The 23,140-nt window shown below is 50.3% G+C and overlaps 1 protein-coding gene across 5 annotated transcripts in view; it reads right to left on the reverse strand.

The window, feature by feature from the left end:
- The window catches only part of ica1 (islet cell autoantigen 1), a 322,738-nt gene that overhangs the window by 273,009 nt on the left and 26,589 nt on the right, over nucleotides 1-23,140 (reverse strand). For all 5 annotated transcript variants that reach the window (XM_085988367.1, XM_085988366.1, XM_085988363.1 and 2 more), the window contains exon 2: nucleotides 6,074-6,104. Coding sequence is in view for 3 of the 5 variants with exons in the window: in XM_085988366.1 (XP_085844492.1) it covers nucleotides 6,074-6,090 (17 nt within the window). In the remaining 2 variants the exon portion in view is untranslated. The remainder of the gene's footprint in view (nucleotides 1-6,073; nucleotides 6,105-23,140) is intronic.

A 23,140-nucleotide genomic window follows, 5' to 3' on the forward strand; every position in this document is an offset into this window, starting at 1 on the left:
AGGCTCTGTATAGAAATCATCTTGGCGCCGGTGCCCGATTTGCTACTCCAGGCCCGCCGTCCGCCCGCAAGGTAAGAGCCGGGCTCCGGCCCCACACCCACACCGGCAGGAGTCAGCACCCGGGGAACCCGGCCGCTGCCCAACGTGAACAAAGACCCTCCTCACCTGTCACGGAGTTGAAGTCTCCGAAAGCGGCCACGGTGCCCCGGGCCTCTTCCCCGCGCGCTGAATGGCAGACTGAGAGAGAGAGAGACTGACTGGGGGAGAAGAGAGAGAGAGACTGGGGGGAGAAGAGAGAGAGAGACTGGGGGGGAGAGAGAGAGAGAGACTGACTGGGGGAGAAGAGAGAGAGAGACTGGGGGGGAGAAGAGAGAGAGAGACTGGGGGGGAGGAGAGAGAGAGAGACTGGGGGGGAGGAGAGAGAGAGAGACTGACTGGGGGGAGAAGAGAGAGAGAGACTGGGGGGGAGAAGAGAGAGAGAGACTGGGGGGGAGAGAGAGAGAGAGACTGACTGGGGGGAGAAGAGAGAGAGAGACTGGGGGGGAGAAGAGAGAGAGAGACTGGGGGGGAGAGAGAGAGAGAGACTGACTGGGGGGAGAAGAGAGAGAGAGACTGGGGGGGAGAAGAGAGAGAGAGACTGGGGGGAGGAGAGAGAGAGAGACTGGGGGGAGGAGAGAGAGAGAGACGGGGGGGAGGAGAGAGAGAGAGAGACGGGGGGGAGGAGAGAGAGAGAGACGGGGGGAGGAGAGAGAGAGAGACGGGGGGGAGGAGAGAGAGAGAGACGGGGGGGAGGAGAGAGAGAGAGACGGGGGGGAGGAGAGAGAGAGAGAGACTGGGGGGAGGAGAGAGAGAGAGACTGGGGGGAGGAGAGAGAGAGACTGGGGGGAGGAGAGAGAGAGAGGACTGGGGGGAGGAGGAGAGAGAGACTGGGGGGAGGAGAGAGAGAGACTGGGGGGAGGAGAGAGAGAGACTGGGGGGAGGAGAGAGAGAGACTGGGGGGAGGAGAGAGAGAGACTGGGGGAGGAGAGAGAGAGGACTGGGGGGAGGAGAGAGAGAGACTGGGGGGAGGAGAGAGAGAGACTGGGGGAGGAGAGAGAGAGACTGGGGGGAGGAGAGAGACTGGGGGGAGGGGAGAGAGAGACTGGGGGGAGGAGAGAGAGAGACTGGGGGGAGGAGAGAGAGAGACTGGGGGGAGGAGAGAGAGAGACTGGGGGAGGAGAGAGAGAGACTGGGGGGAGAGAGGAGAGAGACTGGGGGGAGGAGAGAGAGAGACTGGGGGAGGAGAGAGAGAGACTGGGGGGAGGGAGAGAGAGAGACTGGGGGGAGGAGAGAGAGAGACTGGGGGGAGGAGAGAGAGAGACTGGGGGGAGGAGAGAGAGAGACTGGGGGGAGGAGAGAGACTGGGGGGAGGAGAGAGACTGGGGGGAGGAGAGAGACCTGGGGGGAGGAGAGAGACTGGGGGGAGGGGAGGAGAGAGACTGGGGGGAGGAGAGAGAGAGACTGGGGGGAGGAGAGAGAGAGACTGGGGGGAGGAGAGAGAGAGACTGGGGGGAGGAGAGAGAGAGACTGGGGGGAGGAGAGAGAGAGACTGGGGGGAGGAGAGAGAGAGAGACTGGGGGGAGGAGAGAGAGAGACTGGGGGGAGGAGAGAGAGAGACTGGGGGGAGGAGAGAGAGAGACTGGGGGGAGGAGAGAGAGAGACTGGGGGAGGAGAGAGAGAGACTGGGGGGAGGAGAGAGACTGGGGGGAGGGGAGAGACTGGGGGGAGGGGAGAGAGAGACTGGGGGGAGGAGAGAGAGAGACTGGGGGGAGGAGAGAGAGAGACTGGGGGGAGGAGAGAGAGAGACTGGGGGGAGGAGAGAGAGAGACTGGGGGGAGGAGAGAGAGAGACTGGGGGGAGGAGAGAGAGAGACTGGGGGGAGGAGAGAGACTGGGGGGAGGGGAGAGAGAGACTGGGGGAGGAGAGAGAGAGACTGGGGGGAGGAGAGAGAGAGACTGGGGGGAGGAGAGAGAGAGACTGGGGGGAGGAGAGAGAGAGACTGGGGGAGGAGAGAGAGAGACTGGGGGGAGGAGAGAGAGAGACTGGGGGGAGGAGAGAGAGAGACTGGGGGAGGAGAGAGAGAGAGACTGGGGGGAGGAGAGAGAGAGACTGGGGGGAGGAGAGAGAGAGAGACTGGGGGGAGGAGAGAGAGAGACTGGGGGGAGGAGAGAGAGAGACTGGGGGGAGGAGAGAGAGACTGGGGGGAGAAGAGAGAGACTGGGGGGAGAAGAGAGAGACTGGGGGGAGAAGAGAGAGACTGGGGGGAGAAGAGAGAGACTGGGGGGAGAGAGAGAGACTGGGGGGAGAGAGAGAGACTGGGGGGGAGGAGAGAGAGACTGGGGGGGAGGAGAGAGAGACTGGGGGGAGGAGAGAGAGACTGGGGGGAGGAGAGAGAGACTGGGGGGAGGAGAGAGAGACTGGGGGGAGGAGAGAGAGACTGGGGGGAGGAGAGAGAGACTGGGGGGAGGAGAGAGAGACTGGGGGGAGGAGAGAGAGACTGGGGGGAGGAGAGAGAGACTGGGGGGAGGAGAGAGAGACTGGGGGGAGGAGAGAGAGACTGGGGGGAGGAGAGAGAGAGAGACTGGGGGGAGGAGAGAGAGAGAGACTGGGGGGAGGAGAGAGAGAGAGACTGGGGGAGGAGAGAGAGAGAGACTGGGGGGAGGAGAGAGAGAGAGACTGGGGGGAGGAGAGAGAGAGAGACTGGGGGAGGAGAGAGAGAGAGACTGGGGGAGGAGAGAGAGAGAGACTGGGGGGAGGAGAGAGAGAGAGACTGGGGGGAGGAGAGAGAGACTGGGGGGAGGAGAAAGAGACTGGGGGGAGGAGAGAGAGACTGGGGGGAGGAGAGAGAGACTGGGGGGAGGAGAGAGAGACTGGGGGGAGGAGAGAGAGACTGGGGGGAGGAGAGAGAGACGGGGGGCAGGAGAGAGAGACGGGGGGCAGGAGAGAGAGACGGGGGGCAGGAGAGAGAGACGGGGGGCAGGAGAGAGAGACGGGGGGCAGGAGAGAGAGACGGGGGGGCAGGAGAGAGAGACGGGGGGGCAGGAGAGAGAGACGGGGGGGAGGAGAGAGAGACGGGGGGGAGGAGAGAGAGACGGGGGGAGGAGAGAGAGACGGGGGGAGGAGAGAGAGACGGGGGGGAGGAGAGAGAGACGGGGGGGAGGAGAGAGAGACGGGGGGGAGGAGAGAGAGACGGGGGGGAGGAGAGAGAGACGGGGGGGAGGAGAGAGAGACGGGGGGGAGGAGAGAGAGACGGGGGGGGAGGAGAGAGAGACGGGGGGGAGGAGAGAGAGACGGGGGGAGGAGAGAGAGACGGGGGGGGAGGAGAGAGAGACGGGGGGGAGGAGAGAGAGACGGGGGGGGAGGAGAGAGAGACGGGGGGGAGGAGAGAGAGACGGGGGGGAGGAGAGAGAGACGGGGGGGAGGAGAGAGAGACGGGGGGGAGGAGAGAGAGACGGGGGGGAGGAGAGAGAGACGGGGGGGAGGAGAGAGAGACGGGGGGGAGGAGAGAGAGACGGGGGGGAGGAGAGAGAGACGGGGGGGAGGAGAGAGAGACGGGGGGGAGGAGAGAGAGACGGGGGGAGGAGAGAGAGACGGGGGGGAGGAGAGAGAGACGGGGGGAGGAGAGAGAGACGGGGGGGAGGAGAGAGAGACGGGGGGGAGGAGAGAGAGACGGGGGGGAGGAGAGAGAGACGGGGGGGAGGAGAGAGAGACGGGGGGGAGGAGAGAGAGACGGGGGGGAGGAGAGAGAGACGGGGGGGAGGAGAGAGAGACGGGGGGAGGAGAGAGAGACGGGGGGGAGGAGAGAGAGACGGGGGGGGAGGAGAGAGAGACGGGGGGGAGGAGAGAGAGACGGGGGGGAGGAGAGAGAGACGGGGGGAGGAGAGAGAGACGGGGGGGGGGAGGAGAGAGAGACGGGGGGGGGGAGGAGAGAGAGACGGGGGGGGGAGGAGAGAGAGACGGGGGGGGGAGGAGAGAGAGACGGGGGGGGGAGGAGAGAGAGACGGGGGGGGGAGGAGAGAGAGACGGGGGGGGGAGGAGAGAGAGACGGGGGGGGGAGGAGAGAGAGACGGGGGGGGAGGAGAGAGAGACGGGGGGGGGAGGAGAGAGAGACGGGGGGGGGAGGAGAGAGAGACGGGGGGGGGAGGAGAGAGAGACGGGGGGGGAGGAGAGACGGGGGGGGAGGAGAAGAGAGGGGGACTGGGGGGGGGGGGAAAAGAGAGAGAGAGAGAGAGAGAGAGCACGAGAGAGAGAGCGCGAGAGAGCGCGAGAGAGAGCACGAGAGAGCGCGAGAGAGAGCACGAGAGAGAGAGCGCGAGAGAGAGCGCGAGAGAGAGAGCGAGAGAGAGCGCGAGAGAGAGCGCGAGAGAGAGAGCGCGAGAGAGAGAGAGCGCGAGAGAGAGAGCGCGAGAGAGAGAGAGAGGGAGGAAAAAACTCTGCCGGGATTAGTCTGGAGAGAGAGGTGGGGGAAGGAGCGTCTGAGGCAGGCCCGACTCACCTCTGCTGAAGTGCCGCTCTGGCCCGAGCACCGGACCCGACTCACCTCGGTACCAGCACGGAGTCAGTCCGACAACGGGAGACCATCGCTCCGAAGCGAGCCCGGGGTTCCTCATGGTTAACGCGGCAGGCCTTTGGACCCGGTTGGGCCGGGCAGTAGTGGAACACCTTTCGCGGCGGACTCCCGTGTCCGATTTCGGTCGGGGACGGCTCGTGTGAAAGCCCCAGTTTTGCCGGTCCCGCACTCATGGCAAGAGAGGGGGAGCGAGAGAGAGAGAGAGAGAGAGAGAGAGAGAGAGAATTTTTTTCGCTTCAGGCCCGGCCGGTCTGTAATGCCCGCCACTCACCTCACCAACAGCAGTTTGAAGGATTAGGCCCCGCCATGAAACGCCCCTCGTGACGCAGCACGCGGATTGGTCAACCATCACGTCACTCAACGCTAATGAGCGGTAGGATTAGTCAACTGCTAATGAGCGGATTTTTTCCCGTTTTTTGTCTACTGTCCGAACAATTTTTGTCTGACCAAAAGTAAATATGCCTAGGACACTCCGCTAATCATAACCTTTCTTTTGATATAACATATGTGTAGGTACGCTCTACAGACAGACAGACAGACAGAAGTAGGAAATAAAAAAAGGGTACAGATTGGTGGGTCCATGGGTAGTGGAGTGGTCCAGGGATCTGTGCTGGAACTTCTTTTGTTTTTCATTTATATGAATAATTTGGATGCAGGATAGAGGGGAATGATATCAAAGATTGTTGATATCAAGGTGGCATAGCAAATTGTGAGGAACAATTTGGGAAACTACAGAACACAGACATTAGTGTGAGAATGCAGAGAAATGTGAACTAGCACGATTTGGGGAAAAGAACAGTGAAAGGAAGTAAACTCTAAATAATAATATTTTTAACAGAAAGTGGAGGAACAGAGAGATCTAGGAGCGCAGATATTTGGGGTAATTTTCACCTTCACCACCTGGGCAGTAATCTGATGGAGGGGGATCACCCACCTGTTGTAGAACCTACCCAATTTTCATCCTATTGATATCAAAAGGATGAAAATTGGGCGGGTTCTACAGCGAGAAAGTGATCCACACCATCAGTTTCACCATTGGACGGTCATCTGATGGAGCTGATCACTCGTCCAAGTAATGGCCTGCTGTGCTGTAATTTCAATTAATCTATGTTGATTTTTCCTCTGCATACACATACATGTAAGTAAAAAGGCACAGACAAAACTGTTTCTGTGCATGATTAGTCACACCACTTCTTGAAAATAAAATCTACGGCTATATTATGTTTATAATTTACTACTTATTCTCAAATTGCTCCTCTTCTCAGTCTTTTTCTTCACCTTGCTGGACTGGAATTTGAAGCAACGAAAATTGTGCTTGGAGCTTTAACATAAACTTTCCTAACTTTTTTCTTTTTGACTCTTGTGTTGGTATTGTCTGTTCCTCCTGTATTTCCTTCGCTCACTCTTCTCGGCCTCCATAAGATTTTTCAGTAATTGTAAAGTAAGTAATGGGACAATACTTACTAGTCTGGATGGTCCATGTTTTCATTAGAACCTGAAATAAGTGCAAAACATATTAAATGTACTGCAATGTTTTAAAATGACTGCATTTTTCAAAATTGGACAGCTCTGCTTACCCACTACACAAACAAAGCATGTATATACTTCCATCACCAAAACAACTAATTCTTAAATCATATTTGTACTGTAAGAACATAAGAAATAAGAGCAGGAATAGGCCATACGGCCCCTCGAGCCTACTCTGCCATTCACTAAAATTGTGGTTGATCATCGACCTCAACTCCACTTTCCCACCCGATCTCCATATCCCTTGATTCCCCTAGAGTCCAAAAATCTATCTATCTCAGCCTTGAACATACTCAAAGGCCCCGATTTTCGGCTTGTGTGGGGAATGGTCGGATTTCCCCGAATGTGGGGTTTCTGACACACACACAAAAAAGTGTCAGCCAGCTCCACGCAATTTTCCCTCAAGTGGCCAATTAATTCCCAGCATGTGGGAAGCCTTACTAATTGTCCAATTCGAGTCAGAAATCCCCACACTATGATATCATCATTCGTGGTGCTTTCAAAGTGTCCAGCAAGCTTCTCCACCTCTGCAGGTTTCTCAACCACTCTTGCACAATGGCAGAGGAGCCTGCACCAGCTGCTGCCAGCGGCAGAGGCCGAGCTGCCTTCAAATTCGACGAGGCTTCACTGCAGGCATTATTGGATGGGGTTAGGGCCCACAGGGAGGTCCTCTTCCCTAGGTCAGGGAGGAAGAGGCCTCCCACTGAGACCAATGCTGCATGGATGCAGGTGTCAGCAGATGCCAACTCGCTGGGAGTCACCAGAAGAACCTTGGCATTACATCTCTATCTCCTTCCTTTACTCCCCCACAGTACCATCCAGAGCCCCGTCCTCACTGTGGAAGAGGAAGAGGCTGTGCAGCCAGACTCCTCAGAGGAAGCTCCAACCTCTGAGGGCGCAGCATCAGCAGAAGTAAACGCACCCAGCACCAGCGCAGACACTCACACCTCGGGGGGACCTTCGGGACATAGAGTAGTGTTGTCATCTGGTGTTTCACAGCTCACAAATGAGCCTTAGCAGATTCTGGAGACAGGGGCAGCAGTGGAGAGTCACAGAATCACGGAAACCCCACAGTGCAGATAGAGGCCATTTCGGCCCATCGAGCCTGCACCGACACATATCCCACCCGATCCCCGTAACCCCTACGCCAACACATATCCCACCCTATCCCTGTAACCCCACGTATTTAATCCCCCTAACACTAAGGGTCAATTTATCATAGCCAATCAACCTAACCTGCACATCTTTGGACTGTGGGAGGAAACCGGAGCACCCGGAGGAAACCCACGCAAACACGGGGAGAATGTGCAAACTCCACACAGACAGTCGCCCGAGGCCAGATTCGAACCCGGGTCCCTGGCGCTGTGAGGCAACAGTGCTAACCACTATAGGACTCTGCCAGCTCAGCTCAGCTGTGCTGCATGACGACCCTCTGCCTCTGGGTTCATCCGCAAGAGGTGATGGATCTCCATGCACAGATGCAGGAGTCTGGCAGGTTTTGTCTCCAGGGTCGCTGCGAGTGCTGAGCAAATGGAGGAGTCCATAGCGACCATGAGCAGAGCCTTTGTGGAGTCATTGGCGCATGAACGCATCACCATGGAAAGGTTGGCAACCTCCATGCAGGAGATAACTCGCCAGGGTACGGAAAACATGGCGAGTGCTCATAAGAGAATGACATCTCTTGAGGAGTGTTGGCCATCTGCTGAACAGAGAAACCAGATCTTCATGGAAGTCCTTCAGAGTAGGACTGCCAGTGCAGAAACGGGTCCCACTGGCCCCCTAAAGCCCAGCAAGGTGCTCTCAAGCCACTTCCAAGCGCTGGCCCCTTCTGGCCTGTGCAGGTTCAGGTGAGTGAGCAGCAGCCTAGTGCTCATCCTGCTGTTCCTGGTTCTGCTGCCGCCGCCTCTGCGGTTGGAGATCCTCTAATACCAGGAAGGGAACGTCCCAAAGGCCTCCCATGCTTCTGGCAGATGCCTCCGTTGAGGGGGCGCTGAGTTAGGGTGGTGAGAGGGGCTTCCCAGGAGCTCACACTGGAGAAGTGTGTGAGGCTCCAACTTTCTGCAGCTGCTCCTAAGGCTTCAAAAAGTTCCCCCAAGCCTTGATCAACAAGGTCCTGCAGCCTGCAAATGCTGCCTATTTAAATCTCTTCAGCCCTCAGCGACCTGCTGCTGCAAGCAAGCAAGCCAGCTGTTTTCACGCCAGCTCTCAGCAGCGGGGTTCCCCGCAGGCGAGTTTCAGGTGGGGAAAGCCCCAAAGTCACAACGGCACGGGAAAATCCACTTCAACAAGCAGATAATTGCTTGTTAGTGCTCCGACGACCAGTCCCACCAGCGGCGGCCGGGACGGAAGCGGGGCGCGCGGAAACGGCAGTCCGAAAGTCGGACGGGGCGGGGAATCAGGCGGGGGGGGGGTCCCGACCCGCTTTTTCGCCGATTTTCGGCCCCATGAAAAGCCGCCCGACGGCGGCCAGAAAATCGGGGCCAAAGACTCCGCATTCACAGCCCTCTTGAGCAGAGAATTCCAAAGATTCACAACCCTCTGAGTAAAGAAATTCCTCATCTCAGTCTTAAATGACCCCTTATCCTGAGACTATGCCCCCTAGTTCTGGACACTCCAGCCAGGGGGAACAACCTCTCAGCATCTACCCTGTCAATCCCCTTCAGAACCTTGTATGTTTCAATAAGATCACCTCTCATTCTTCTAAACTCCAGAGAGTATAGGCCCATTCTACACAATCGCTCCTCATAGGACAGCCCTCACATCCCAGGAATCAATCTAGTGAACCTTCGTTGCACCACCTCCAAGGCAAGTATATCCTTCCTTAGATATGGAGACCAAAACTGTGCACAGTACTCCAGGTGTGGTCTCACCAAGGCCCTGTACAATTGTAGCAAGACTTCCTTACTCTTATACTCCAATCCCCTTGCAATAAAGGCCAACATGCCATTTGCCTTCCTTATTGCGTGCTGTACCTGCATGCTAGCTTTCTGTGTTTCTTGCACGAGGACACCCAAATCTCTCTGAACACCAACATTTGAAAGTTCCTCACTAATTAAAAAATATTCTGTTTTTCTATTCTTCCTACCAGTAAGTAAACACATGCAGAAGAGAGATTGAGTGTGAAAACTAGTAACTTCAATGTATGATTTTCTTGCATTCATTTAATCATAATGTATTACTGTCTGAATTTAAATTGTTTTACATGCTCTTTTTAACTTGCTATAATTTAGTTAATTGTAAAAAGATGACAATACAAAGAATGACAGAATTTTACAGCACAGAAACAGGCCATTCAGCCGAACAGGTTTATGCCGGTGTTTATATGCTCCACACGAGCCTCCTCCCACCTTACTTCATCTCACCCTATTAACATATCCTTCTACTTGTTTATCTCTTACGTACTTATCTAGCTTCCCATTAAATGCATCTATGCTATTCGCCTCAACCACTCCATCTGGTAGCAAATTTCACATTCTCACCACTCTGAGCAAAGAGGTTTCTCTTGCATTCCTTATTGGATTTATTAGTGACTATCTTATATTTTGTGGCCCGAGTTTTGGACTCCCCAACAAGAGGGAACATCTTGGCCCTGAATTCGCAGTCGGCATGATGGTGTACTCTGAGTACGCCGTCATACTGCCTTTGAAACTGACCGCAAGTTCAGGATTTCTGCTTGCGCTTGTGCCAAATGCCGAACTTGCGATCTGTCAAGTTCTGTCTGCACAAAGGCTTCGCTGTACGTTTCACCTCCTCATACAAATGAATGTGCTGGTGAAAAGTTGGGCTAATTGCCCACCTACTGCAAATTAACTACCCTGGAATTTTTTATGTCTGGCGCAAACAGTTGCAGGAAGCCTGTTGCACAGTGTAATGGGAGGGGTGATGAGAAAATTGTATTAATGTTGAGCTAGGTTTATGCTGCAGCCCATAAAAATGAGGCACTGGTTCGTGTCTGAGCGGATACAAACTTTGAAAGAAACTTTCATTTGTTCGAGTTTGAAAACAGAGCATTTTTGTGTCACCATCTTTGCTGCCCAAAAGCCTTTTATAGTTTTGGTTTAGTTATTTCCCAACTTCTATTTAGATAGGATTTAATGCACTTTCATGATTTCCTCACATTATCAAACATTTAAACTCTTGATTTTAGATTATTTAAATTAATTAAAAGTTAATTAGTCTAATAGAGGAGAAACGAATTCAATAGGACTATAAGACTGTAATTGTAGGTTTATCTTGTCATGGCCCAGAATTAAAGGGCCGATGTTAATTCAGTTGCCTGCTTTGTATAAAAAGTATACTAATCGAGTTTTATGGTTTTAAGGACACCTTCAGTAAAAAGGTATCTCAAGACTTCAGTGTTTGATCGAATTCTATTAATGTTGACATCTTGGTTTGTGTATTAAATACTATTGCAATGATCGGAATTTATCTCCTCTGTTTCCTAATTGGCGAAGAGTCAGGAAGTGAAAGGAGCACCGCCCCATGTGGTCCCAGGTTCGCATACGCACAACGGTGCACTCCTGGGATCCACAGGGCACTATGCTGAGCACAACTCTGCAGCATTTGAAAGCAACTTCTCAAAGGAGGGTTCTCAACGAGGTAAGTGCAGATTTCGTTGGATGTCGGCGGCGTACTCCTTAGCTACGCCACCAACCGCGAATTCAGGGCCCTTCTCTACGTCTACCCTATCGAATCCCTTCATAATTTTAAAGACCTCTATCAGGACACTTCTCAGTCTTCTCTTTTCCACAGGAAAGGAGCCTCAGCCTGTTCAGTCTTTCCTCATAGTTGCATCTTCTCAGTTCTGGTATTATCCTTTATACACTTTCTCCAGTGCTTCTATATCCTGTTTTATGGAGACCAGAACTGTGCACAGTATACGAAGCGTACTTTTTATGGCTTTGTTAATCTGCGTTGCTGCTTTTAATGATTTGTGAATCTTTACCCCAGATCGCTTTGTGCCCGTCATGAATCTTATCATGACTCATGAAGTAACACTGGGCGGCCAGCTGGTGGCGCCGTCCAAGGAGTATAAATATTCGGGTGTGGGCCCAGCTTGCTCAGGATGTTTCTGTAACCAGGAACTAGTGATGTAACTAGAATCTCATGGTTGTGAAACTGTTGATTAAAACCTTGTTTTATACTCAAACCAAGCGCGCAGTAGTCTTTTTACATCAATTTAATCAACTGAACCTGCTCCACGCTCTGAGTGGTCTTGGGAACAGACGGCTACGACTCAAACTGTAGACGGGAACTCGGATGAAGTAATCGATCCATCATGGAGAAACTACTCAGACCTGCCCATCTCGACCTAGACCCGAATTCACTAACAGCTGCTAAGGTATGGAAACACTGCTACCGTACCTTTAGCAACTTCCTTGAGGAGTGTGGTGAGAATGTTCCTAATAAGTTAAGAATGCTTGCTAATAATGTATCCCCTCATCTGGTTGACTATTTCGAAGACTGTGTAGACTATGACGCTGCTATCCAAATACTACAGCAACTATACGTTAAGTCCCCAAACAAAATTTTTGCTCGGCATCTACTGGCCACAACTCGACAACAACCCGGGGAATCACTTGACTAATTTCTTCAGAAACTTTGCAGGCTCAGCAAGGATTGTAATCTTAAAGCTGTCACAGCTGAGCAGTACCAGGAGGAGTTAATTCTTGATTCCTTTATTAATGGGATTGCGTCTCCCTTCATACGTCAGCATCTGTTGGAGAATAAAACCCTCAAGTTACAGGCTGCCTATGACCAGGCATTCTCTCTGGGCTTAGCAAAGAGGAATGCAGATACCTATCTTGCACCAGGTGCACGGGCTGCTGCTATCACTTTTAGTGACTCCTTCGATAGGCCTCGGGCAGAAGCCCTCACTGATGATGACTCCCACCTGGCTGATGACAACCCTGCCCTAGAAGCCTTCACTGATGATGACCCTGCCCTAGCGGCATCTTGGCAATCTGGAAGGAAGTGTTTCTTCTGTGGAGGTGCATTCCACTATAGGAAATTTTGTCCTACTCATAATGCAGTCTGCAATCATTGCAGTAAGTAAGGTCACTTTTCTAAAGTATGCCAGTCAAGAGCCTGTGTTAGTTTTGCAGCTATCTATAAAACTGCTCCTCCCCCAAGAACCACTACTAAGGTTACAGCTGTCAAGGGTAAAACTGCCCCTCCTCCCATCACAGCTGTTTTTCCCCAAAGTCTGTCCCATGCAGCCACAAAGGTTTTGGTAAATGGACACATTTTGAGTGCACTAATCGACTCATGCAGCTCTGACAGCTTCATCAGTGAGTGGGCTGTCAGTAAGTTAAAACTGCGTATTTACCCCTCGGACAGGGAAATTGCAATGGCTCTGACCAGCAACTTTTCCAGCTTTTGTTTTGTCGACCTTATTCTCAATGGGCGCACTTATTTCTCCACCCGGCTCGGGGTGTTCAAAAACCTATGCAGTGATGTGCTCCTGGGACAGGACTTCCAGAAACAACACAAAAGGCTCACTTTCAAGTTTGGAGGGTCAAAGCCAGAGCTTACTATTTCCAAAGTACCATTTTGTGCACTTTCGGCAGCTTTGCTCGATGAGCCCTCCTTGTTTTCCAATCTTTCCCCCCGATGTAAGCCCATAGTCACTAAATCATGATGTTTCAGCCAAGATGATCGATCCTTTATCGAGGCAGAAATCTCTCGCCTTCTAGCTGACGGCATCATTGAGCCATGTTCATCTTCCTGGCGGGCTCAAGTCGTCATTTTAAAAAATCTTCTGAAGCAACACAAGAAACGTCTTTTGATATACCTATCAATTCATCCAATGAAAAGCGACGAGTTAAGAAAGTAACTATAGGTTTTTATTGGCTAAATAACAGAGCCCACCCTCGTGGGTGATCGGATACAACAAGGAGGAATGCCAGCCAGTCGACTACCTTTATACCTGGGCAGGTAGGCGGAGTCATGGGCGGAGTCAGCAGTGGTCAGCCCAGGTATAACAGCGTGACAAGAGGCGACCTCGTATAGTGATACAACAGTGTGAACAGTGATAACCATAGGAGTAACGATATAACAGTGATAACTATAGTGTAACGATAGTGAACGATAAAAGTGGTTTACCACATCTTTGTATCGATTACTCGCAAACTATTAACCAGTATACCGACCTGGATGCCTACCCACTACCACGCACCGATGACATGGTCAATAACCTTGCCAACTGCAAGGTATTTTCAACTTTTGACTTAAAGAGTGCATACCATCAAGTACCGTTAAAGGACTCTGACAAAAAGTATACAGCCTTTGAGGCCAATGGTCGGCTTTATCAGTTTTGTCGCCTTCCATTTGGGGTCACCAATGGGGTGACCGTCTTGCAACGGGCAATGGATAGTCTAGTCAGTCAAACAGGAGAACTTAACGGACACTTTTCCATATCTGGATAATACCACCATTACTGGTCATGATCAGAAGGAGCATGATGCCAACCTCCAGAAATTTTTTGACATTCTCCGTCATCGCAACTTAACCTTAAATGAGTCCAAATCTGTGAAATCAGTACCATCAGTCAATATCCCTGGCTATTGGGTGGGCAACGGTGTCATCAAACCGGATCCGGAGTGACTTTGTCCGCTTCAGGAGCTCCCTCTCCCTACGCATCTCGGCTCTCTTCGTCGGGCACTCGGCATGTTTGCCTATTATGCGAAGTGGATACCCCACTTCTCAGACAAGATCCAGCCCCTGCTTCACGCGAAGTCATTTCCGTTGGAGGCAACGGCTATTTCAGCTTTCAACCTCCTCAAGTGACAACTGGAAAAAGCCATGCTTCGTTCCATCGATGAAAATCTTCCTTTCATGGTAGAGTGCGATGCATCGGAGGTGGCGATCTCGGCTACCTTGAATCAAGGTGGTCAACCCGTGACATTTCTGTCCAGAACTTTGCAGGGTAGCGAGCTCCATTATACTCCTGTCGAGAAGGGGGCTACGGCTATCATCGAAGCAGTACGTAAATGGAGTCATTTTCTCGCTCGTCGCCATTTCACACTTATAACCGATCAGCGCTCCGTGGCCTTTATGCTGGATAACCGGAAACGCACTAAGATCAAGAATAACAAAATACAGCTCTGGAGGATGAAATTGGCCACCTTTGGCTACACCATACATTATCGACCCGGCAAAGAGGATGTAGTCCCGGATACCCTCACGCGAGCATTCTGCTCTTCTATGTCAACTTCGACTCTTGCGGATCTTCATACTGACTTAGGCCATCCTGGAGTTACCCATATGTTGCACTTTGTGCGATCTAAAAATCTCCCATTTTCTACGGGAGATGTGAAAAGAACATGCTCCACCTGTAGAATTTGTGCGGAATTAAAACCACAATTCTTCCGTCCATCGGATGGTTCGCTTATACACGCTATGCAGCGACTCAGCATTGACTTTAAAGGGCCATTGCCTTCCTCAACGCGAAACACCTACTTGCTTACTATGGTGGACGAATATTCACGCTTTCCCTTTGCTTTTCCCCTGTCCCAATATGCTTACTTCCACAGTGATCAAATGCCTCAATCAAGTCTTTTCCCTTTGCGGTACGGCCAATTTCATCCACTCTGATCAGGGTCCCTCCTTCATGTCAAGCGAAGTTATCTTTCCCAATGGGGAATCGGCACAAGTAAAACGACACCGTACCATCCTATCGGTAACGGACAGGTTGAGAGATACAACGCTATCATTTGGAACGCTGTTTGTCTTGCAATAAGGTCACGCAACTACCAGACCAGCAGTGGGAAACTATGCTCCCTGACGCATTGCATTCCATCAGGTCTCTTCTTTCTACGTCCACGGTGGCATAGTGGTTAGCACTGTTGCCTCACAGCGCCAGGGACCCGGGTTCGAATCCGGCCTCGGGCGACTGTGTGTGGAGTTTGCACATTCTCCCCGTGTTTGCATGGGTTTACTCCGGGTGCTCCGGTTTCCTCCCACAGTCCAAAGATGTGCAGGTTAGGTTGATTGGCTATGATAAATTGATCCTTAGTGTTAGGGGGATTAAATACGTGGGGTTACGGGGATAGGGTGGTATATGTGTTGGTGTAGGGGTTATGGGGATCGGGTGGGATATGTGTCGGTGCAGGCTCGATGGGCCGAAATGGCCTCGATCTGCATTGTGGGGTTTCTGTGATTCTGTGAATGTCACTCCTCATAAGCGATTCTTCAGGTTCCAGCATCACTCCACTCATGGGACATCCCTACCATCATGGTTGGCAGCTCCCGGCCCCGTGCTGCTCCGAAGATTCGTCCGATCTTCCAAAAACGATCCCCACGTCGACGAGGTGGAACTAACGGACATTAATCCCACTTACGCGCACGTGCGGTACCCTGATGGCCGGGAGTCCACCGTTTCACTCCGAGATCTGGCTCCCTGTCCAACCAGTCCCACGGACCCAACCGTTACAGGAACCCATGGCAATGATGCCGACACTCTGCGCTCCTTTGAGGATGACGCCCTACCTGGGACATCAAGGGATCTGCCGGCTACTCCACCGGATTAACTCGGGGAGCCGAGCGCTTCCCATGGGATTGCCACCCAAAGCCAGGACGCCGGTCAATCCCCGGCTACCAACCAAGATGACGCCAGCTCTGCGCCTGTGGGGACCTGCACCCGGAGTCACGATCTCCCCAGTCTTCCGCAGGTCGATCAAGGTGACACGAGCCCCGTCGATCTACCAGTACGGACCAAGCAACCCAGGGACCAAGAAACGGTCCGAGGAGACGTGCCTTCCAGCCACAAGCAAAGATCTAAAAGACTGCGCCTATTCGTGGTCCGCCTAATCCACTAGAATGAAGTCATCGGACTTACAAAACTTTCAGGCAGGAAGGATGTCATGAATCTTATCATGACTCATGAAGTAACACTGGGCGGCCAGCTGGTGGCACCGTCCAAGGAGTATAAATACTCGGGCGTGGGCCCAGCTTGCTCAGGATGTTTCTGTAACCAGGAACTAGTGATGTAACTAGAAATCTCATGGTTGTGAAACAGTTGATTAAAGCCTTGTTTTATACTCAAACCAAGTGTTCAGTAGTCTTTTTATATCAGTGCCTCTACCCAGTTAGACTCTTTACTTTCCAAGGTGTAAGTGGCCTCCTTAGTCTTCCTACCAAAATAAAACATCTCACGCTTGTCTACATTGAAATTAATTTGCCATTTACACACCCATTCTACAAGTTTGTCATGTCATCTATTTTGTCGCAGTAATCCTCAGTATTAACTGTACCCTCAATTTGGCATCATCCGTAAATTTTGATATTGTACTTCTGATTCCCGAGTCCAATAAGCAATGTTGGCTGTAAATCATGCAAAGTGCGTAATATGGACAAAAATACATTCACTTAAACAGTAGCAAACTTAATGCACAAGAACAATGATGCAGATAGAAATGACTTCAAATTTTCAATTTTTGTTACTTAATAGAAGCCATTATTGGCTATTCACTTAAATTGAGTTGGAAAAATGGAGTATTTAATGTATCACATTGAACAGTTTGTATCATTACAAAATAGTCAATAAAACACCCTCAGTTTACCTAGGGGTCTACTCTGGGGCTATACTTGATTATGCTGGGGCTATGAGAGACTTCATACTTCTCTTCCTATCTCACTGTGCAGGGAGAGGGGCCTACACCAAATATTGGCCAGACTGAATTGGTCCTTAACTCTCCCCAAATTATTGTTTGCCAATTTTTCTCCCGTGTTTATCGTTGAGTTTGGACTGATCCTTCGGAGCTTTGAATATCTTGCTCAAGACTTGTTGTTCTGTTCTGGTCTCCACCACCCCTGCCAATAATAGGCCTGGAAAAGCTCCTTGTAGTTCTCTATGGTTTAGCCTTTATCAAAACTCTGATCACAATTTGATTTATATGATCTTTCGACTTTATTGTTGATCAACTTAATCTTACATCAGGTGTTTGAAAGTTCTATTTTATCATAGTATTCCTAGTCTCCTGTATATAGTGATTATTTTTTTTTAATTTGTATTTTTGCTTGGGTTTTATTTTCCCTTGCATGTTGTAGTTATTAGTCCATAATTCACATTAATAGTGGCCCTGTGGCACAATATATTATTTCACCAATGTGTTGCACCATGGGTAGTCGGATAGGAGTTTCTTTGCAATTACCTACATGAGAACTTCCTGATCAAAGCCAAACCCTGGGGTTTGGGAAAAAATGCAAGATGGAAGACATTTTGCAGCGATTGGTTATTTCCGCAGGGAGTTCCTACACTAGGGATCCATAATTCACAGTTTGTATTTGGCTATCCAGAAGCTGTAAAATCAAAATGCAATCTTAGTTAGTTTCCTCAATTTATTTGAGAGGCCAATTTTTGGATCTGCTTAGGTCATTTTGGATTCCGCTCACTATCAAAATGCAAAAAAACCTTCCTTTACATAAATTCTTTTAACTGGAGGGGACAGTAATTATAATAAGTTATGCATTACTTTTTGTAACCGTGGAAGTAAATTAACAGATAGGTGTAAATTCCTATCTGTTAATTTACTTATTATCCACAGCTAAGAAAAATAATATTTATTCAAAAGCCTATTTCAGTTTTATTTATTTTTCTTTTGGTTTTAAATGTTTAGTCACTTGAATACTTATTGGGGAATCAGAAATGCAACTACTAATAAAACAGGGTAGTAGAAACCTTTTTATTTAATTAGTACAACAAATATGGTGTATTATACATAATTAAGATAAATGCAGAACTGGAACTACATTTCAATTATCAAAATACAATTACAGAAAATGCTGGAAATATATATCAACAGTTTCCCCCAAAATAATCTTTTCCTTTTTCTGCAGGTTTACAGTATTTTGTATTCTTAGATTGGTATCTGTATAGTGCAAAATGCAGCAAACAGACCAAAGTTACACTGTTGCCTGCACCTCACTGCAGATTGCACTGAGCACAATGAAAGCACAGCTCTGTACAGGCGTACCTGCACGCCTGTGCAGAGCTTCACTTCTTGGCTGGCTAATTTTTAAATGTTACAAAAAAATGGAAAGGAGCGTCTGACACAAAGTATTCCATGCTTAATTTTCAAACTTATCAACTGGTTCAAAGGAACGCCTAGTTACTTCTTTCAACTCCGGTTTACACTGGAATGGTTATATTATAGTTATACTACATCTAAGTGGTGTGTAGCCCTATCAAAAGTGGCCTCGGACCTCTTGGCTTTCGTGTGCTCAGTAGTCGGATCAACAGCCCGACTCCTAAATTACACTACTACTTTTGTGTCAATGGACATTAAAACTGCTCTACATCATTGTAAAAACAATAGTACAACAGTTAGATTACCCTACTCTGCACACCACAGACAGGGCACGTACACATATATCTGGTAGCCTATTTTAAAAATCACTTTTTAAAAAAAAAATAAACAGCAATATAATAACCACAACTCAGTCTCCGATGGCATTGCATACAGGGTGTCAAGACCCGTAGGCTTAACAGTTAGGTCTCTCAACAAATGAAAATGGGGTTGTAGCACCCCGAAGATGGTGGGCAATGACCTACCACCCCGTTACCACCGTTGGTCTGGCCACAGAAAAGTTTAACCAGGTCTACCATGGGCAGCCGGAGCGGCCACGAGTCAGGTGGTAGGCCCATTGAGGTCCTATGGTCTACATAGGACACTGATTCCCATTTTTGGACTAAGTTGAGCATAGCATGCGCCGTGCACGCTCGGACTATAAAAAATCAGATAGCCAGGTGGTGAAGGATAGAATACCAGAGCCTTTATTTACACAGACACACATTGCATACTGTGCACCCAAAAGAGAAGCTTGCAGCCCTTCCCCAGCCTACTCGCATATACCTACCACCAACGTTCCCTCGAAGTTGCGTGGCTGCGCAGCTCTCTGCTAGTCCCGCGCAACCCAGGACTGTTTTTTTCAATGTTAAATTTTGCGTATGCGTGAAACTGAATGGACTGCGCAGCCCATAAAAGGGGCCGGCACCCAAAAAAAAATTACGGGGAATATTGCCCACCACCTGAATACAATCAACACCTAATTGATATATACCACTTGAATACAATCAACACCTAATTGATATATACCACTTGAATACAATTAACAGATTCCCTTCCCTCTTTAAATAAAAATAAATTAAACATACATACATATACACACACACAAAATACAATCAAAATTTCCAAAACATTACAGACTTCCATACTCTGTAAAAAGCATTACATTGTGAGACAACCCTTCTCCAGGACCCCTAATAATTTCTTTGTACATGCACTTTTGAGTAAAACTATCCAAAAGTTGATGGCTGAAATCCACCCATTTAATTTCAGAGATTTCCTTTTTCTCCGGCATTTGTTTCAAGCCAGCAAGGTCAATCTGTAGCCTTTTCTCTGAACGACTGTCTACATAACATTCAATGGGTAGAATATCTTCAGTATTCCCATTGTACAGGATGCCACTCAATCATAATCATAATCAACTTTATTGTCATTGTTAGTGCACAAGTGCAGTACAACGAAATGTAGGCTTGCGGCTCCCGAGAGTGTACGTTTAGATTAAGACATTTAAACATTCAACATACATTTGGCTTGTAATACATTAACATAAACATAATAAAGTGCATTGGCAGATGTGCAGGCTTTAGAGTTTATTTGTGGAGTTCAGTAGGATGACAGAAGCTGTTCCTAAATCTGGTCGTACGGGTGCGAATGCATCTGTAGCGTCTCCCAGATGGCAGGAGGGCGAACAGACTGTGGCTGGGGTGGGTAGGGTCTTTGATGATGGTCCGTGACCTCCGTAAACAGCGTTTCTGGTAGATGTGCTCTATGGTCGGTAGCCCGGTGCCGGTAATGCGTTGGGCAGTTTTGACTACCCGCTGCAGGGCTTTCCGGTCATAGTAGCTACAGCTGCCATACCATACTGTGATACAGTTTGTCAGGATGCTCTCTATTGTGCAGCGGTACAAGTTAGAGAGGATCAGGGGTGCCAGGTCCACTGTCTCCACAAGAGCCAGTGTTTCAGCAGCCAGAGTACTTTTAAAAAACCTTTTTACAGTATTTTCTTAACTGCCCAAGCTAAAGGACATTTCCCATTCTCACCCGCAAGAAACACTAGGGGCTGGATTTTGCCAGGCCCAACGAGACTGGTTTGGAGGCATGTGAGGTGTTAAAATTGCAAAAAATGGCAGGCAGCTCCAATCCCGCCGCCAGCCCATCTCTGATCAATTTTCCCAAAAGCGGCCTTTCAGACCCCATTTCGGTCCCGCCTCCAAGAAGTGGGATAGGCCCTTAAGGCCCTTAACGAGCACTTAATTGCCTCTATAATGCCATTTTGAGAGGCCTTTCTAACTTTAACACATTTCCCTCAAGCGGCACATCTCCTCTGGAACACACCAGTTAATCCTGGTGGCCTCACAAGTGGATGGCTTATTAACAGCTGCAGCTCCAGCATTAAAAAGGAATTGTCAACAATGATCATTTGCAGGTGGCAGAACTTTGTTTTCTCAGGTCTGGGGGAACTTTAAGCAGGCCTACTCATTGTGGAAGTTTTGAGGCGGAGATCCATCTCCAGTGTGACCTCCTGGGAAACCCCTCTCCCCACCTTGACTGAGCACTTCCTCAACTGAGGTATATACCAGAAGCATGAGAACCATTTATTTCCTTTCCTCCTGGACATCAGATTTGGACGAAGACCAGCCGCGGCAACAGCAGCAGCACCAACAGCAGAAGCAACAACAGGAGCGCCAAGCTGCTGCTCACCCACCTGAAGCTGCACAGGCGAGAAGGCGCCAGCGCAGGGAAGCACATCGCCGCAGGAGATACCCCCCAAACAGCGTTTACAGACAGATGATGAGCTACCTCAACATGACTGAGCAGCAGTGCCAAAAGGAGGCTCCGACTTTCGCGAGAGGTAGTGGGTGACATCTGCGCAATGCTGCAGCAAGACCTGGAACCCAGAGGAGCGGGAGGACACCCCTTACCAGTGGCCGTCAAAGTCACCACCGCATTCAACATTTTTGCTTCAAGCCCATTCCAGGAATCAGCAGCAGACATCAGCAGCGTCTCCCAGGCGGCCGCATAAACTTGCATCATGCAGGTAACCGATGCCCTCTTTGCCATCGCGCACAATTACATCAACTTCTCCAAGGATCAAGCAAGTGTAACCTCGTGTGCAGTTGAATTTGCTAATCTGGCAGGCTTTCCAAGGGTGCAGGGCATTGTTGACTACACACGTGGCCCTTAAGGCACCCAATCATAATCCAGGTATTTTTGTCAACCGCAAGGGCTTCCACTCCCTCAACATGCAGCTGGTGCGTGACCACAAGAAGGAAATTTTGCGAGTTTGCGCCAAGTACCCTGGCAGTTGCCATGACTCCTTCATCCTGCGCCAGTCTAGTGTGCCTCCACTCTTCAGTCCGCCAGACCAACTTTTCGGATGGCTACTTGGAGACAAGGGCTATCTCCTGAAGACGTGGCTAATGACACCATTGAGGAGGCCATCCAACAAAGCTGAGGAGTGCTACATTGCGAGCCACATTTCCACCAGATCCATAATCAAGCAAACCATCGGCTTGCTGAAGATGCGATTCAGGTGCCTTGATAGAGCAGGTGGAGCCCTACAGTACTCAGCAGCCAGGGTCTCCAGTATCATCGTGGTCTGCTGTGCACTTCACAACATGGCACAGCATCGTGGCTTGCAGCTGCCTGTGGTACAAGTGGCTCATCGCATAGCCTCCTCAGATGAGGAGGAGAAGGAGAGCGACAATGAACAGCTTGCAGAGGCGCATCAACCAGCGGCAGCAGCACCCGAGCACATTGCTGCCCGGGATGCACTCATCTTGGCCAGATTTGCTTAGCCTGCCCAATCAAACACTTTCGCCTCGCACCTTCTTAGCAGAGCATCGGAAATGGCCAAGAACCTGCGGATTCCTATCACTCTGACCACCATACTAACAATTGCAAGTCGCCCATAGCCCTCAATGTGGAAGTCCCATTTGCGAAATGACACAGCCCACAACTTCAACAGTTTGCCATCAAGTTTTTTTAATCACAAAGTCACGGATGGCTTTTCAAAAAGAAACACAACAGAACACCCAAGTGACTACTTGTGCTTTATCTTCCTCTTACGCGTGCTCCTACGTGGTGCTTCCCCTGTGGCTTCAGCAGATGTGGAAGGCCCTTGCTCACTTTCTTGCTGCTCCTGCCTCGACACCTTTGGCGGGCATCCTCTGGGGTTGCGAGCCTGAGGGGGCTCGGCAACAGTCTGCTGCTCCTGCGGCTGTGCAGGGGCTGAGACGCCGATCTCAGTTGGGTGAGGGCTCTGACCGAGGGAGCTGCAGTGGCATGGTCATGTAAGCACTTGGAGAGGAGCCCCCACTTCCTTGTTCTCTACCACCATCATCCCTCTCATGGGTCAGCCCCACTTCAGAGCTAGCAAGTGGCTTGACAGCAGCTTGCTGCACTTCAGGGTGGCCATGAGGACCCGTTTCTGCACTGGAAGTCCTACTCCAGAGGTCTGGTTTTTCTGCTCAATAGCTGACCATCGCTCAAGAGGTGTCAGTCTATTCTGAACAATGACCATGTTTTCAAGACCCTGGCGACTAAGCTCCTCCATGTCCGTGGCCATCCTCTCCTCTACCGTAGCCATCCTCTCCTCTACGGGAGCCAGCCTCACCACGGAGGTAGCCATCCTTTCCGTGGTGATGTGTTCATCCGCCAATGCCTCCACAAAGGCTCTGCTCATGTTAGTGATGGACTCCTCCATTCGCTCCACACTCGTAGCGACCCTGGAGACAAAACCTGCCAGAGTCTCCTGCACCTGTTCCTGGAGTTCCAGCACCGCTCTCCTTCTGGATGGACCCGGAGACACGAGGACTCTCCACTGCTGTCCACGTCTCCACCATCTGCTGATGCTCACTTGTGAGCTGTGATACACCAAGTGACAACACTACTCTATCTCTTGAAGGTCCCACCGAGTTGCGAGTGTCTGCGCTGG

Source organism: Somniosus microcephalus, chromosome 5 (assembly GCF_052327205.1).
Source record: "Somniosus microcephalus isolate GS21.2 chromosome 5, FLI_Smic_1.0, whole genome shotgun sequence".
Lineage (NCBI taxonomy): Eukaryota > Metazoa > Chordata > Chondrichthyes > Squaliformes > Somniosidae > Somniosus > Somniosus microcephalus.